This window comes from Ovis canadensis, chromosome 11 (genome assembly GCF_042477335.2).
Source record: "Ovis canadensis isolate MfBH-ARS-UI-01 breed Bighorn chromosome 11, ARS-UI_OviCan_v2, whole genome shotgun sequence".
In the NCBI taxonomy this organism is placed as follows: domain Eukaryota; kingdom Metazoa; phylum Chordata; class Mammalia; order Artiodactyla; family Bovidae; genus Ovis; species Ovis canadensis.
In genome coordinates this window covers 43,235,786-43,252,421 of record NC_091255.1, presented here as the reverse complement: position 1 = coordinate 43,252,421, position 16,636 = coordinate 43,235,786, and the positions used below count along the sequence as shown (strand labels likewise).

At 53.3% G+C, this 16,636-nt stretch overlaps 2 protein-coding genes across 4 annotated transcripts; one reads left to right on the top strand and one right to left on the bottom strand.

Moving 5' to 3' along the window:
- Positions 1 to 378: 378 nt before the first annotated feature.
- On the top strand, positions 379 to 10,639 carry MED9 (mediator complex subunit 9). Of its 2 annotated transcripts, none has more exons than XM_069543026.1 (3): positions 379 to 856; positions 4,895 to 5,290; positions 9,027 to 10,639. In XM_069543026.1, the coding sequence occupies exons 2-3, from the start codon at positions 5,070 to 5,072 to the stop codon at positions 9,241 to 9,243; spliced, it is 438 nt and encodes a 145-aa protein (XP_069399127.1). In that variant the 5' UTR covers positions 379 to 856; positions 4,895 to 5,069; the 3' UTR covers positions 9,244 to 10,639. The 2 variants fall into 2 exon arrangements, with proteins under 2 accessions (XP_069399127.1, XP_069399126.1); XM_069543025.1 differs by having other exon boundaries at positions 382 to 856; positions 4,806 to 5,290.
- A 1,034-nt stretch (positions 10,640 to 11,673) lies between these two features.
- On the bottom strand, positions 11,674 to 15,902 carry RASD1 (ras related dexamethasone induced 1). 2 transcript variants are annotated; one of them, XM_069542997.1, is made up of 2 exons: positions 12,992 to 15,902; positions 11,674 to 12,766 (listed from the first exon to the last, which is right to left on the bottom strand). In XM_069542997.1, exons 1-2 carry the CDS (start codon positions 13,275 to 13,277, stop codon positions 12,222 to 12,224), a joined length of 831 nt encoding a protein of 276 aa, XP_069399098.1. In that variant the 5' UTR covers positions 13,278 to 15,902; the 3' UTR covers positions 11,674 to 12,221. The 2 variants fall into 2 exon arrangements, with proteins under 2 accessions (XP_069399098.1, XP_069399100.1); XM_069542999.1 differs by having other exon boundaries at positions 11,809 to 12,692; positions 12,992 to 13,376.
- Positions 15,903 to 16,636: the final 734 nt, after the last annotated feature.

The window sequence follows — 16,636 nt, the reverse complement described above, 5'->3', positions numbered from 1 at the left end:
GTCCTTACAGCCTGCTGCTGCTGCTAAGTCACTTCAGTCGTGCCCGACTCTGTGCAACCCCATAAATGGCAGCCCGAGGCTCCTCCGTCCATGGGATTTTCCAGGCAAGAGTACTGGAGTGGGTTGCCATTGCCTTCTCCTCTTACAGCCTGGGGACATTCTAAATGTCTGCTATTACAGGCACCTCCTCCCATCCCAAGAGGTCAGAAACCCAGCCACGGGACCAGGGCCACCTGACCAGCTCACAGGCAGCGTGCCTGGTCATCTCCAGCAGCACAGCCAGCTACATAATAATTTTTAACTGTAGTTTTGCAACTGCAGTTAGTAATCAAAAGTCAAAAGTCTTACAGTAAATCCGATAAGAGAAACAAAGTAACTACCAGAAAAGAGAGGAATTCAAGGGAGGAAAAGGGTTAACAGGACCAGCTCAGGCTGAGCCCTTTTGAGACAGAAAAGCTTGGCTCACAGATTCTCTGAGAGAAAATGACTGAGTAAGGAGGTCAGCCAGCGTAAGGCATCAGAACGTAACGAACCATTTTAGACCAAACCGTTTCCTGGAAGGGATTGCCTCTCATTTTTATTACATCCAAAGTGGATGGAGGTCTGGCAAAAAAAAAAAAAAAGAAGAAGGAATAAAGACTTAAGGTTTTATGGAGAAAATTCTGAGTCTGAAAGAGACTTAGTCGAATTTGTGTGCTGAAACGAGTGCTTCAGAGAAACGAAACACCAGGATAAGTGAGTGGAGAAACTGGTCATCACGGAGGAGCTCAGAATAAGAAGAGGGTGCTTGAAAGGAATAAAAAGAAGATGAAATAATATTTGGAGAGGAGAAAGGCCATCCTCAGGGTGGGTGGAGGTAAGGCCTGAGCAGTGAGTCATGACTGTGATTAGCTGATTCCAGGTATCTGTAGCACTGTGCTGGTCTGAACTGTGATCACTGCCTTTTTTTTTTTTTACTTGCAAAAATCAAAGTATCATGTAGTTTTCCAACTTGCCTGAGGCTCCAGGTAATGAAAGAAAAGGATGAATCATTGTAAGATAGAGGTTTGAAGAAAAAGCCCGATCATTCAATGACAAGATCAGTTTAACAATCCCCACGATGTTTGTCTGACAGAGGAATGACTATTTTTGGATTTGACGTAGCAGAGATATATCACGAGCTTATTTACAGCTATTTGTGGTGTAGGTCCACTGAGAGAATCAGAGAGCTCAGGGTTTTGATGTAGCCTGGTTCTCAAGTGTGTTCTTGTAGTAACAGTTTGTTTCAGGAGTAATCATGAGGGGTTTTTGAGACATTTATGAGAACAGTAACTGCTGCTGCTGTTGCTGCTAAATCGATTCAGTCATGCCCGACTCTGTGCAACCCCATAGATGGCAGCCCACCAGGCTCTCCCGTCCCTGGGATTCTCCAGGCAAGAACACTGGAGTGGATTGCCATTTCCGTCTCCAATGCAGGAAAGTGAAAAGTGAAAGTGAAGTCGCTTCAGTCGTGTCCAACTCTGTGTGACCCCATGGACTGTAGCCCACCAGGCTCCTCCATCAGTGGGATTTTCCAGGCAAGAGTACTGGAGCGGGGTGCCATTGCCTTCTCTGAGAACAGTAGCAGTAGTAGCTAAAGCTTCAGTGGTGGTTCCTACGTGTCAGGGACCATTTGGGGTCCTCCCCACAAGGTAACTCCTGTAACCCATTCAGGAGTAACCTCCTGGGTAACCTCCCATTAGGAGCCATTATGATCCCATTTTTCAGATGAGGAATCTGAGGCACAGGAAGACTTGTCCAAGGTTACACAGCCAGAAAGAGCAGAGCCTGGGTTCCTCAGTACCCACTCCCACACTTGGCACTTGTTCACAGTTTCCTTATAATCTATAAAAGAAATTTGACACCACACAGAAAGGTGCAGGGCCTGTTATACAACTTCACCGGCCCTGTGACCATGAGGCGCACCCTTCAGTTCTTTACAAACATTTTGACATGTATGTTTTGTATCTATGGATCATATTCATTGTTATTTTTCACGTTGCAAACATATGTATAAGTAGCAATGTACTCTATTGCTTTGTATAACTTGCTAGTTTTTTCCTCTCATGGTTAGTATTGAGATCTGTCCAGATAGACATGTGTCACCCAGGTTCGTGGACCCTGGCCACACCTGGCTCCTGGGCATTTGAAACGTGGCTATTCCAGCTGAGATGTGCTATGTATGTAAAGTACAGAGTAGATTTCAAAGAGCGCTTAGTCTCTCAGTTATGTCCAACTCTTTGTGACTCTGTGAACTGCAGCCCACCAGGCTCCTCTGTCCATGGAATTTTTCAGGCAAGAATACTGGAGTGGGTGGCTATTTCCTTCTCCAGGGGATCTTTCCAACCCAGGGATAAAATCTATGTCTCCTTCTTTACCCTCTGAGCCGTAGAGGAAGCCCAGATTTCAAATACCTCTTTGATAATTTTTCCTGATCACATGTGGAAATGATAATATTTTGGATACACGAGTTAAGTAAAATACAGTACCAAAATCAATTTCACCTGTTTCTTTTGATTCTTTGTGTGTGGCTACCAGAATACTAAAAATGACAGAAGTATTTTGCCTTCTGTCTCTGTCGAGGGCGCTCATTCAGCTCACTCCTCTTAAATGCCCTAAGTCTGGGAGAAAGTCTCAATAGTCAGAAGTGATTGTTACTGCTCCCGGGGACTTTTCTAAGTGATATATGTGGAATAACCCATTCAGTCTTCCTGGGAGGTTATGCAGAGTCTGAAGCTATGAGCCTCAGATGGGCTGAGCAGGGTCTGGTCTGGCCACCAGCAGCCCACAGGGGCCTTAGAAGCAGGGAGAGCTGCCCAAGGACTCAGCGAGCTTTACTCTGGGCGTCAATGCCACATGGTTGTTTCTGTGGGGTTTCTGCTTTTCTTCTTCTTCTTCTTCTTCTTTTTTTTTTTTTTTACTTTCAACAGAGAAGTTCTGAGCAGACAAACACTTCTGTTAATTTCAGCTTTAATGAAGCCAGCACAGGCAGTGTTTCCCTGACATCTGCCTGAAATGTTATGAGGTCAGCTCCACTCTTCACCACTAATTAACTATTTTTAGGGCAAACTGTCAAGGCACCTACTCCATTCCTGCTTCCTACGTTTTCAATTCATTTTCTTTACCCATATCTATTTATACCTGAAGTGTTTTTTTTTTTTTAAAGAGATACCCTCATCATTCTACCAATGATAAAGTTGGGGCTGGTAATGAAGTTATAGAAATGCCAGGAGGGAAAGATGACATGCGATTTCTACTGGGAGATTATTGATGAATGTGGAATTCTTTCCCAACTCTGAATAAAAACCTCACATTAACATTTTGAACCACAAAGTCACAGGGCTGGTAGGGACCTGAGGTCTCCTCTGTGTTGGTTAAGACCAGAGTCTTGCTGTCTGATAGCTGTGTGGCCTGGGTCAGATTCTTAACCATCTATTAAACAGAGACACTAACATCTACTTTCCAGAGTTTTTTGTGGATTACATGAGATGATTGTGCTCTGTCCCTTGTACATACTTTCAATCCACAGTAGTTGTGGTAATTACTATTATTATCATTACACCGCCCTTCTGTCCCCAGGCAATTCCAAGGGTGTACAGCCTCTTCAAGCCCGTCTGGTCCTGTCCCAGGGGGACCTTCTTCCTCCTTCTCCACCAGAACCCTGAACTTTCCCTCAGGGGGAGAGGCCCACAGTCAGCAGCCCCCCACCTCCCTGTGCTCACCTGTGGGGTGCAGTTTTTATAAGAAAGCTGTGCTAAGGCTGTTACCAAAGTGCCCTCTGACACACCGTCCACCCTCCCCACTTCCTTCCACAGTCTCCTCCCCTGGAACTTGCCTCTACAGACTCCTCCTAGATGCCTCTGAAATACCAGCACTGATGCTTCCTTGGCACCGGCCACCTTGCTCTTCAGTAGGGGGGGACTTCCCAACTAGGATGCCACTCCCCATCACACAGCCCCCTCATTGTGGCTTGGGAGGGCTTGTTTTGAGGAACATACCCACAAACCCACCAGGAGTCCCCTACTTTGACCTAAGAGCCCACTGCTGCTAAGTCGCTTCAGTCGTGTCCGACTCTGTGCAGCCCCATAGACAGCCACCCACCAAGCTCTGCCGCCCGTGGGATTCTCCAGGCAAGAACACAGGAGTGGGTTGCCATTTCCTTCTCCAATGCATGAAAGTGAAACTGAAGTCGCTCAGTCGTGTCCGACTCTTAGCAATCCCATGGACTGCAGCCTACCAGGCTCCTCCATCCATGGGATTTTCTAGGCAAGAGTACTGGAGTGGGGTGCCATTGCCTTCTCCGCCTAAGAGCCCAGGGCTCATGCAAAGGACACCTTCAAAGGTCAGCCATGTGTCTGAAGTTGGAAAGTGGTTTGGGCTCTGCCATGACCCTGAACTAAAGATTTTAGAGGTGAGCACACTCAGACCGGGGGCTTCAGGAGCTGGCCCACAGGTACGGAGAGTAGCTGACATTGACTTCTCCCTCGGATACAGTATTTATTCCTGGTACTAATCCCCTTCGGCCATCTCTGCTCGGAGTAAGTTGAGACAGACCCCACCCTTCCCCCACAATTAGCACAGCGTGTGTCACCCAGAAGATGCATATTAACTGTTCGGTTTATTTCAGGGTCCATAGGGTAGGCGCAAGACCTCGTCCCTGGAGGCTTCTGCGCGGGTGGGAGCCGTGGGTCCTTCCCCTCGGATCTTCCACGGGCCCAGGGCCTGACACCCGCAGGTGCGGAGGTGCTGTCCACTCTTCCTGAGGCCCCATTTATCTTCCTCTACAGGTTGCTTTTGGATTCTCTTTGTAACGTGAATAGGAATGAGATGTTATTCCTGAAGTATACCTTCTATTTCTGACTTTTGAAAAATTTAGCTGTCTCTGCGCACCACCAAATCCAGGCTACCAAGGACCAGCCGCCTGTTGCCTAGTAACGACCGCCAGGCCCGGCCCCGCCTCCGCGGCGCACGATGGTGACGTCATAATCAGCAACACTTCCGGCGCGCGAAGCCACCTGTCCCCCTGATCGGCTGCTGGGGTCCGGGACACGATGGCTTCTGTGGGGGTTGCTGCCGGCCGGCAGGGTGAGGACACGCTGCCGCCGCCCGCAGAGCCTCCGCTGCCGGAGATGAAGCCGCTGCCGCAGCCGCAGCCGCCGCCGTCTGTCTCTGCGCAGCAGCCGCAGCCCGCGCCGAAGCCTCCATCCCCTGCCGGCGTGAAGGCGGAGGAGAACTGCTCCTTCCTTCCCTTGGTTCACAGCATCATCAAATGGTAAGGGCCCGGGGGAATCAGCCCGCACGCCCCCGCTGCCCATCACATGTCCGAAATCCAGGGGCGCCCCGCGGTACCAAGGGGGAGACACACCCGGAGGGGAGCGGCCACGCCGAGGCCACCGCGAGCAGTCCCAAGAGTTCAGCATTCCCTCCTGGGAGTTACCAGGCCCCGTGCTGGCAAGCAGCGTTCTTAAAACGAAGCCGATGTAGACAGCAAGTGCACAGACGCTGCGGGCAGACCACTCGGGTGCAGCCTGGTGAGCCTGTTTTCCCACAGATCCGACAGATACGGGTCATCTTCCATGTGTGGCACACTGCTAAGTGCTGTGGCGTGTACACGTGGAGGGGCCGACTTTTCATCCCCACCTTGCTCACCAGTTAGAAGGGGAAACTAATGAGCGGAATAACCCATAATGCAAAGAGATTATAGGGGTGATGTTGGGAATTTTACAGGAGTAGGACGCTGCCCTCCGGACAGCACTGGGGTGCCCTGTCCCGGCGACACGGGGTGATTGTCTGCTTTTGGCCAGTCTTCAGATCACCTGAGTTTTCAAACTTATCCTTAGAAGGAAAACACACACACACACACAGCCAAAATCTCCCCAATCCCCACATTTGCCCAAATTATTGTTAACTGTTACTTATGTCTACATGATAGCAAAGTTTAAACCCCTGGGCTTGAACTTTTTATTCAGCCATTAAAAAATAAAAGCAAAGTGGATTACAACAAAGTTGTAATCTTTTACAGTAACAAAGTTGTTACTTTTACAGTAACATTCAAGTGAACATCAACATGCTCTTGGATGTTTTGCTGAAATGGAATTGATACTCACAATACAAAAGTATTGGTGATGGCCTAGCCGGTTTAGAGTTGAGGCGGATTAGATTCACTTGCCCTGGGATGACCTGACACTTCCACTGCTTTTCAGACGACTGTGAAGACTTTGTTCTCACAGTAGTCACAGTAGACCTTGACTTCATCTGGCTTCACTTGGTGTGAACATAGTGTTTATCGGGCAAGGCAAACTGTTCTATTCCCAGGAGCCTGTGATCAGGTAGCACTTCTAGGCAGAGTGACCAAGCAAACACACACAGAAGCAGCCCTGGAGTCCCAGGCATTATCCAGGATCAAGCCAAATATGCTTATTCGGGTTTTAGAAAAAAATACGGAAAAATGAAAACACACAGTGTTCTCCGAGTCTATTTTTGACCCTGATAGAGCAGTTGGGTTGGGCTGGCCTTAAAGATGGAACTGTATTGTCTGTGAGAAAGAACATGGGCTTTGAAGTCAGATCTTCTTGAGTTCAGATCTGCATGTTGATGCTTGCTTGTGTTGGAATTTTAGTTAAGTGCATAGCCTTTCTAGACCTTGATTTTCTTATCTCTAATATATGAGTAATAATTGTTCTTTGTTCAGTCGCTCAGTTGTATCTGACTCTTTGGAATCCCATGGACTGCAGCACACCAGATTTCCCCATCCTTCACTATCTCCCAGAGTCTACTCAATCTCATGTCCATTGAATAGGTGTTGCCATCCAAAAATGAACCACAAATGATAGCTCTATAAGGTACCAGCTGAATGACCTTGGTCAGACAGCTTAAAGGCTTGTACTTTCCCAAGATTTGTTTTAGGAGAGAGTCAGCCAGAGTGTCTGGACTGGGGAACACTAGGCACATTGTGGGAGCTGGGGGAGGGGAGCCATACTGAGAATAGGAGCTTGAGAGCAAGTCCACAGACTGGACATTGAGACCCAGCCCCACCCTTCACCCATACCTCCCCTTTCCTGTCCCCAGCTTCTCAACTGACAGCCAAAGAAAATAGACTCTCTTGGGTGTCTGACCCCAGAGACACTGAACCAGGGAGTCGAGGAGTCATCCGAAGTTTTTGAGCTAGTGCTTGGGTTTTGTGAAGGTAGATGGGACAGAGGGCTTTAGGAGGAGGAGAGGACTGGGGTCCACAGGAAGCTGGGGAGTAGGAGGAGGAACAGGGATGAACTGCAGGTGGTGGCAGGCAGAGCTGCAGCACTGACTGAGGGGACTGTGGGTGCCCAGCACACACAGGTGCAGGTGTGGGATGGTCATCCCCATTCAGACCGCAGGTGATCAGTTACAAACATCCACATACTCGTAACAGCCATGTCATCTAGCTGTCCGAGGTGCATTTCAGGTGAGAAAAGAACCAAGAATCAGAACCATGTGTGTAGTGTGGTTACATTTTTGTCAAAACAAATTGAAAAGTGATTCAGTTACACATATATGGACATTCTTTTAAAAAAAATATTCTCTTCCATTATGGTTTATCATAGCTATTAAGTATAGTTCTCTGTGCTATATGGTAGAACCTTATTGTTTAAAAAATTTTTATTTTTTTTGTTTGTTTGTACCTTGTCCTTTCAGACTTATGTGTTGTGAATCAGTTTTCTTAAAACTATAATTTAATTTCAAAATTGCCTTGGGACTTAAATTCATAACAATGTGTTAGCACATATGCCATCCAAATGGAATGATTTCAGAAGTCCAGATGGTGTCTGTCAAGAGTTGTAGATCAGAGCTGAGACATGAAAGAAACAGAATATAAAACGCTTCCTTGAAGCTGGGGTGAGGTGCACCAGAGTTGGTGTGTGTGAATCGAGGACCTCAGAAGACAACAGGAAATGTCTTTATTTGTTCCCCAGAATAAACTATTGATTCTCCAGATCTTGCTTCCAAGTTCGAGTTATTGATAAATAGTGAGCAGGCCCCAGTGTATCTCATCTTTCAGGAATGAGCTCTAACTAGCGGATCACCAGGAAAGATGGCTATTCTGTCTGCGTAAGCAGAGAAATGATTAATAATAAACATGAATTAGCACCATCTGGGTTGAAATTGCCCAATAGGGATGAACGTTTATTGAGAGAAATAAATGATCCTTGACAGCTTTCCCCTCTTGTGCCTCAGTGGGTGACTTTTAAAACAGCCTGTGCATCGGCTTTTAGATTTTAGTCTCAACCGCCTGTTTTCAAAGGCTCATCTACCCATTTCCTAACTTTTAAAAAATATACAGGAGCAACTGATGGGCTGTTTCTGTGTTCTCAGGTGAAGGGTTTTGTTCTTGCTTCCTTTTAACTTTGCCGAGACAGGGAACATGGGTCTCCGGGCAGCCGACAATAGCTACGAGTGAAGATATCCCACCTTTAAAGTGAGTGGGACCAGAAGGCTCAGTTTACCTGAGTTGGTGGGAAAGGTGGGAGAGAGCGAGTATCTGCTGAAAGTTTTCCAGTAACTGTGACTAATGTAAAATTTATGAATAGCTCTGTGGAAATCAGACTGCATGTTAACAGGTTCAGGCATCAGAACATCCGCTAAAAGTAGCTCTTGCTCATTGATCGTCTCCTGAATGGCCTATAGTGTCTCACGTTAGAAGGAATGTGGTACTTCATTAGGTTTTACTTGCCACTTGTTGCCTGATGTTGGTGATGGTTTTTCATTCATTCAGCAGATATGTAGGAACTTACCTGTGTTCACTCTTTCAGCAAATGTAACTTTGGTGCCTGCAGGCTGGGCTGGGGAGGCAGCCCTGGAGGAAGACCCAGCTTCCCATGTGCACCTGCTGTGGGGAGGCGGGCAGGGGTGCCTGCCCATCCCCCAGTGCACTGATCAGTGTGCAAGCGACAGGCATTCTAATGCGGGGTTGGGGCCAGTGAGGAGGGAGCTCCCAGGTTGCTGGTGCTAACGTCTGCCCTCTGCCCCCGCAGCATGGACAAGGACAGTCCTGACGTCCACCAGGACCTGAACACCCTGAAGACCAAGTTCCAGGAGATGCGCAAGGTGGTCAGCACCATGCCTGGCATCCACCTGAGCCCCGAGCAGCAGCAGCAGCAGCTGCAACGCCTCCGAGAGCAGGTCCGGACCAAGAACGAACTGCTGCAGAAGTACAAGAGCCTGTGCATATTTGAGATCCCCAAGGAGTGACGAGCTGACCCCAGGAGGAGTGCTGGGGCACCGGCGTCCTATCTCCCAGCCCTGTGGAATGGCTCTGGTACTGCCTACTTAGCTGAACTTTACCCCTGACTGCAGAGCCAGTGCCCGAGCTGGTTCCCTGGGCATCCTCGTGTGCTGTCCCCCCGTCCAGATGTGCAGTAACTGCCTGCTGAAGGAGGAAGCCTTCCTGGGGCTGGGAGTGGGGCCTTCTCTTGCCTCTGGGGAGGGACACAGTAGGAAGGGAGGCGGCTTCCCTGTGCCCCTCCCCACCCACCCCAGACTGTGGTTGTACCAGGAACCTGGTGTCCAGTGAGCAGTGTGTGTGGACAGTTAGGCCTACACACGTATGGAGAAAGGCCTTGAGAGAAAGGCATGGTTTCAGAGACTATGGGGTAGCCTTTTGCCCTGGAATAGTTGTTTCTTTCTGTTTGAAGCATGGGTGTTCATGGGTATCAACCAGGAGCCCACCAGGCACCCCCTGCCTAGGTTCTCTGCCACCCATGTCCTTGTTACTTGTAGCTCTTGCTTCTTTGTCCTGTTACCTTCAGTCAGCTTGTTTAGCCATCTACTGCCCGAGAATGGCCAGGCCACCTCAGACCACATGGTCTCATCAGCCATGGTCTGATGAGATGAACAGATGCCCTCTTCAGCTTTTCCAAGTCCTGTCCCTGGTTCACCAATGACCTCCCCTCTGGCCTCATTGCGTGCACTGGGGGGGTCACATGAAAAAGGACAGCTCTGGGCCATGATTCTGATGGCCTCTTGGGGTGGGGGAAGCTGGCCCTGGCAATCGTGTGGCCCAGGCCTGGTTCATAGATGTTTATAAACACCCTTGTTTTCTCCAGACAGACATTGCGTTTGTGTGACCAGCCTGAGGTGAAAGCCTCTGAAACATGTGGGGACAAGTGGCGAGTATCACTCAGATCTAGAGTGGGCTCATCCCTGTGCCAGCCGCGTCAGGGCTGACAGGCACCTGCCAGTTGGCAGGAATGTAGGCTAAGGGTGTTCTGAGCAGGAGCTCTGTCTGAGTCTGCTGGCAGCCACCTGTCAGGTGTCCAGGGGAAGGATGAAGTTTCAGCAGCCTCATCCAGAGGAGCAGGCTCTGAATTTAAGTGGGTGTTACCTGAGGCCAGCTCTGCTGCGGGGCTGTTATAAACTGAATCAGTTATTTTTTTGAAGTTTCAAGAGTACAGTACTGTGTGGGCCGATTTTAAGGCTCCAACCAAATAACCATGGAATGTGAAGCTCAGAAACACCAGGCGGCTGGGCCTTGCTGCGAGACTGCAGTGGACACGGGCTCCTCGTGGGTTTCCTCTGTGCTCCAGTGTTGTGACCTGTGACGCTTTGCAAGAGTGTGATTAAAAGAACTTGTGCTCTGCTGTCAGGACATCTTGGGTCTGTACTGAGACATTCTCATTAGGACATCCCCATGATAGCTGAGAGGAAAACCTCCCCTTTACGCAGAGGAGACTGAGCAACTGGGAGCACCTCCACTCCATGCCCCGCCTCCAGCCCCAGGACATGGCCACACCAGCTACACCAGCATGAGCATGGGGTGACCCTTCTGGGAGTGGCATCTGATTCCAGGGTACAGGTGGTCCGGAGGGTCGTCCTGCCTGTGATCAGCCCCTGGGCCATCATCCCTCCTTGTGGATGTAGGTCGGGTCCTGGCAGGGAGCAGTCCACTAAAGCAGAGTTACAGTCCTCCCCTGGGACACCTGGACTCCTCACTTGGATTCCTGGGCAGCAGGCACCATGCGGAGGCATTGCCCACAGCCCTCAGAGCAGCCCCCAGCAGAAGTGTCTGCTCTCTGTGTTTCACAGGTGGAAAGTCGGGCTTGCCAGCTGTCCCTTGCCCCAGGCTTGTGCAGTCTCATGTGGCGGAGGGAGCTGGGTCACCAGGTGGGAGCCGGTGCCCTCAGGGGCAGAAGGGGTGCTGGACCCCCCTGAGGAGGGAGGGAAGCCGGAGGATCCAGGGCCACAAATGGTGACTAGATCCAGGTGGCTCGGTGGTGGAGTCTGCAGCCGACTCAGGACAAGGGTCCTGCACAAAGGAGGGCTTGAGTGACCCCTTGAACCGTTGATAGTTCTAGGTTTGGTGATGTTTTGTTGCCCTGGGCCTGTGCTAAGCATAGGACATGCTGGTCAGTCCCGGTGGCCCTTGGGGGGGCAGGGGGTGGGGGGGCAAGTAGGTGGTGCTTGGCTAAACCCTGAAGCCCTTTTATTTGTGTTCTGGCTTTCTCAAGAATGGCTCCTAAACAGAAGGGCTTCCAGCTGTTGGGAGCTTTTCTGGGGCCTCTCTCCAGGGAGCTGTTTTCAGGCCAGGGTTAATCTCCAGCTCTGGGAAAAGTGAGTCCAGTTCCACAGAAGTAGAGACCTGCCCTCCCTCCTCCCCCATTTCTAAAGCCAGAGGAAGCATGGTTTTCCAGTTTAAATTACTTTATTTTATAGTAAAAAACCAGTAACAATAACTTTAAAGACTCAACACGCAGTACAAACACCTAGGTAAGATCTTGTTCATGTCCAGGGTGACACCAGAACTCTATTATAAAGTGCAAGTTTTATGTTTTGCTTTGTGCAATTGCACACACATGTAAACAAGTCACTCCCTATGATCTGACCCCACCCTCGGTTTCAGGCCAGCTGTCATGGCAACCCCCAATCACATAGATAATGCCCTGCTCCTCCTGCCGGCAGGACAAGCTTAACTTCCACCCCCGCCCCCATTTTTAGGGCTTTGTGAGAAACGGAGTGGTGGGCGCCAATGGGCATCGGAAGTGGGGGGAGTCGGGCCTCAGCCAGTTTTCGTTCCTTCCCCGAGCAGATGACGGTCCCTTCTCTTCGCTGAGTCTCCCCGGTGCAAGGGCTGGGGCGCCGGGAAGGAAGACGCCCGAGGTTTGGGGCACGTGGCCTGGACACTCGAACTACAGGGCCTCCTGAGGCTCTGCGGCCGCGTGGGGCGGGGGCTCCTAGCTGATGACGCAGCGCTCCTTGTCCTTGGCCTGGCCGCCGCCGCTGGCCTTCTCGCGGATGTACATGAGGTCGCTGTGCACGCTCGGCCTGCGCGCCCAGGGCGCCAGGATGCCCAAGGCGTCGTCGCGGTCGCCGCCCGCTCGCCGCAGCCTCTTGCCCTGCAGCGCCTTCTGGTGCAGCGCCTCGCTGTGCTGCGCCGACACGCGGCGGTGCAGGTCCGGGCTCATCTCGCGCGGCAGGTTGGCCATGGCGAAGAGCGCGTGGAACATCTGATCCAGGCTGCTGTTCCTCTTGGCCGAGATCTCGAAGTAGGCGCAGCGCCGGGGGTCGGCGCCCACCAGCTGATGGATCTCCCGCGGCTCGACCTGGCGGTGGAAGTCGCGGTCCCCCTTGTTGCCACAGATGACCAGGGGCACGTCCACGTCCTCCTTGGTCTTGTTCTTTAGGCACGACTTGGTGTCGAGAATCTGCCGCTTGAGCCTCCGGACCTCCTCGAAGGAGTCGCGGTTGTCCAGGCTGAACACCAGGATGAACACGTCTCCTGCGGGGGACAGAGCGGAAGAGGGTGAGGGCGGCTACCAGGGGACAGCTGAGGCGGGCTGACTTCGGGGGCTCCGGCCGCCGCGAGGGGCACTGCGGTGCCCTCTCCAGCGCCCATAGTGGCGGGCGGACCGCGCCTCCAGCCCGCGCAACCCGGGACAAGGGGTTCCCGTCACCGAGGCGGCGCCCTCCCTCCCCATGCCCGCTGCTGGCCGCCCGGGCTCACCGGTAAGGATGGAGAGGCGCCGCATGGCGGGGAACGGGTGGTTGCCGGACGTGTCGAGGATGTCCAGTTGGTAGATCTCGCCGCGGATGCAGTAGAACTTGCGGTGGAAGTCCTCGATGGTGGGCGTGTAGGCGTCCTCGAAGCGGCCCGTCAGGAAGCGCGACACGATGGCCGTCTTGCCCACCTTGGATGAGCCGAGGACCACCATGCGGTAGCAGTTCTTGGCCGGGATCCTCAGCTCCGAGTCGCTCGGGCACATCTTCTTGATCATCGCAGACAGTTTCATTGAGCAGAGGGACCGAGGGGGCCGGGCGCGGGGCCGTGAGAAGAGCGCAGGGCAGAGTTCGGCTCGGCCGGCTCGGGCTTGGGCTCAGCGGGGCTCTGGATTCCCGACAAAAGCTCTGGCTCTGCGCGTCCAGCACCGCCCTTATATGCAGCCCGCGTGGCCGCCCCGCCCCGCCGCGCCTTGCGCGTCACGGTGCGCACTCCCGCGGGCTCCACTGCCGCCTCCGTCCACCTCCGCTGGCCGCTGCCCTCTCCCGCTGGCGGGACTTGGGAAGAGCAGCCCAGCGTCTGCCTCCGGCTTGCGGGCGCGCGGACCCTGTGCTTCTCCGTTGCTTCAGCGGCCGCAAGGGCGTCGGGGACCCAGTTCCGGCTGTGCTTCCGACCCCTTGCAAGGACCCCGGCCCCCGCCCCCGCCCCCGCTTCCCCACCGCAGGACTCACACGCGCACGGTTTCTTTGGAACGCACTTTCCTCGGAGAATAACAACATTGGGCAGCATGACGGCAGGTGTGTGCCAGGTGCCAGGCACCGTGCCCGGGTCCCTGCGCACCTTCGGACCAGCTCTGAGAACGGGGCTGGCCCAGCCCCCTGGCGTCCCGGGCGGCGGTGTCAGCGGGAGGTGGGCGCGGCGCGCTCCTGCCGCCAGAGGGCAGCCGAAGCCCCGCCGGCGGAGCCGGGATCCCGGAGCTCGGCTCTCGGGGCTGGAATCTGCGAAGCCGGAGTTTCCGGACCCCGCGCCCCACGGCAGGCTGAATTTTCAGCTCCTTTCTCCCAACCAGAGAGGCGCTGATTCCTGGCAGGAGTTCCTGTTGGAGCCTGGAAGGACCAGAGGCTTGCCTTTCAGTAGTCAGGCCGATGTCCCCTCCCTCCCTTCCCCATAACGTCTTGTGCCTTTGGAGTCCCATGGGCCAGCATTTCCACTTTCTAGTTGGGGGGAGATAGTCTGGAAGCCAGGATGACCCTGAATGCTGCGCGGGCATCGCAGCAGTCGCTGGCCTTCTCTGGACTTGGTATTCCTCTCCTGAAAAATGGAGCTTTGGCTCTGGTTGGGAACTTGCAAACAGTGTAGGGCTGTGGTAATAACGACAATGGTAAATGACCCACAAGGCTGCAGAACAAACCAGGGGGCAGCAGGCTGATCAGTAACTAGGAGTGGGCTGCTGCTGAAAGGCCTGGGAAGAGGCTGCCGGAGCTGGCCAACTGCAGCCTGGAACTGGTGGAAAGGCCATTGCTCCCCATGGTGACAGGCGAGGCTGGGCTGTGCTGCTTCTGATTTGGGAGAAAGCCAGGGCTATCACCTAGTGCCACCAACCCATCCACACAGGCCGAGCTCTGGGCAGTGACAGGGTACCAGTCCACACACAGGTTTGCACAGGGCCTCTGGACTCTCATGGTCTTCTCAGGCAGCCCTGTGTGACCGGGATTCCAGCAGAATCTCCTGCCCTTTGCAGGAGAGCCAGGAAAATGTTAGCTCCCATTTATCCCATCCCAGGCACAGTCTTTGGGCTTCCCTAAATAGCTCAGTTGGTAAAGAATCCGCCTGCAATGCGGGAGACCCCGGTTTGATTCCTGGGTTGGGAAGATCTGCTAGAGAAGGATTAGGCTACCGACTCCAGTATTCTGGCCAGGAGAATTCCATGGACTGTATAGTCCATGGGTTCGCAAAGAGTCAGACGTGACTGAGTGACTTTCACTTTCAGGCACAGTCCTTAAGTCCTTCTTCGTAGCAGGCTTGAGGGGTGGAAACTATTACTAACTCGATTTTACAGACGGAGAAACTGAGGCAGGGGAATGACTTGCCCAGGGCCCACAGCTTCAGGGTCCAGCTCTCCCTAGGGAGGCCAGTGGGCCAGGACCGAGCCCAGAGTCAGAACCTTCCTCCCCCCAACCCCCAGTCAGATGTCAGGACTGGGATGATCTCATTCCTCTGGCCCCTTCCAGCTGGTGACAGTGGCAGGTACTGAGCCCAGCCTGGGTTCTCAACCTCAATTCCCAGCACCTGGGCGTGACTCCACCCACAGATGCCAGGTTCTGGGACTTGTCCCTCAAGTCAGCTAAGTTCATTAGGCCCTGAGCCCACCTGCCGTTCTTTCCCCAGAGTGTGCCCCCACTCTCCAGCCATTGCATTAATTCTAGGTTGCCCAGGTTTATGATGATACCGATGGTCTTGCTTTCTGGGCCTGGGCACCTGCCTGTATGATTTCTTTGCAATGCAGCAAATTTCTGGCTCAGAGTGGAATGGGAAACTTTTAAACCATTTGGTAAAATATTGGGGGTGGGCTGGAAGCAGACAGCTGGCCCCCAAGGCAGGAAGTGTCCACCATGGCCTGGTCTGCTGGTAAAGAGCAGTTTAGAAGGTTCCTGAAAGTTGTGTTGAGGCATGCAGAGTGCTGGCCTGCCGCCCGAGATCACCCCCAGGAGCTCTTTGCACAGAGGGTCTTGTGTCACCCCAGCTCACAGCCACGGCCTGACGAAGAGAACACAGCTAACTAGAGCTGCTTTCCCCTCTGACCTTGCCTCCGCAGCCGAGGTCACAGCTGTCCAGCAGTTTCCTCCTCAGCTGTGGGCTTTTCCCATCATAGCAGACCCTCCTTGCCCCGGGCCTGACTCCCACAGCTGCGTGATCCAGGAGTCAGGCAGTCCTGCCCTGACAGAGAGACAGCTCAGGCCATGGGGGCCAGGACATCAGAGGTGCCCACAGGGGTGAGCTTCCTATCCTTGCAGGTATGCAAGCAGAGGCACTGGTAAGACCTGCCTCCATGCCTCCTTCAGCTCCTCGAACCCTGAGACCTCTGAATCCCAGACACCAGAGGGCAGCCTTGAGGAGCTCCATGGCAAGGCCAGCTGGCACTGGCCACAGCGCCCAGGGTGAGCATGGCTACAGGGGCCACTTCACAGGTGAGGATGCTGAGGCTAGGGGGCCAGGTGCACAGGTGGAGCCCCCTGTCTCCCATCCCAAAGGGAGTAAAGTATGTTCTGTGCCCTTGGTGAGCCAGGGGCTGTGCAGGTGAGGCTGGGCCTGGACAAGGGCTCCACCCTGTGCCCACAGCTCTGCGGTCAGGCCTGACCACAGGCCCGGGACCCCATGGCTGCTGATCCTTGTGGCCACATGAGGTCCACGGGTCATTAGGAGAGAAATGTCAGAGTAACTAGAGATGCCAGGGAGGGGCTCAGTGCTTCCCTCCCAGGAAGCTGAGGCTGGGCTGTCCCCCGGAAGGGCAGAGTGGGGCGAGGCGGGGAGCACCGGAGGCCCAAAGGCCTGGACAGTCCCCCGACTGTCCAGTGTGGATGGCGGCACCCATCCCAGCTCATGGACCCTCTCCTAGACCCCAGCCTGCCCCTCCCTGACCTGGACAGATGG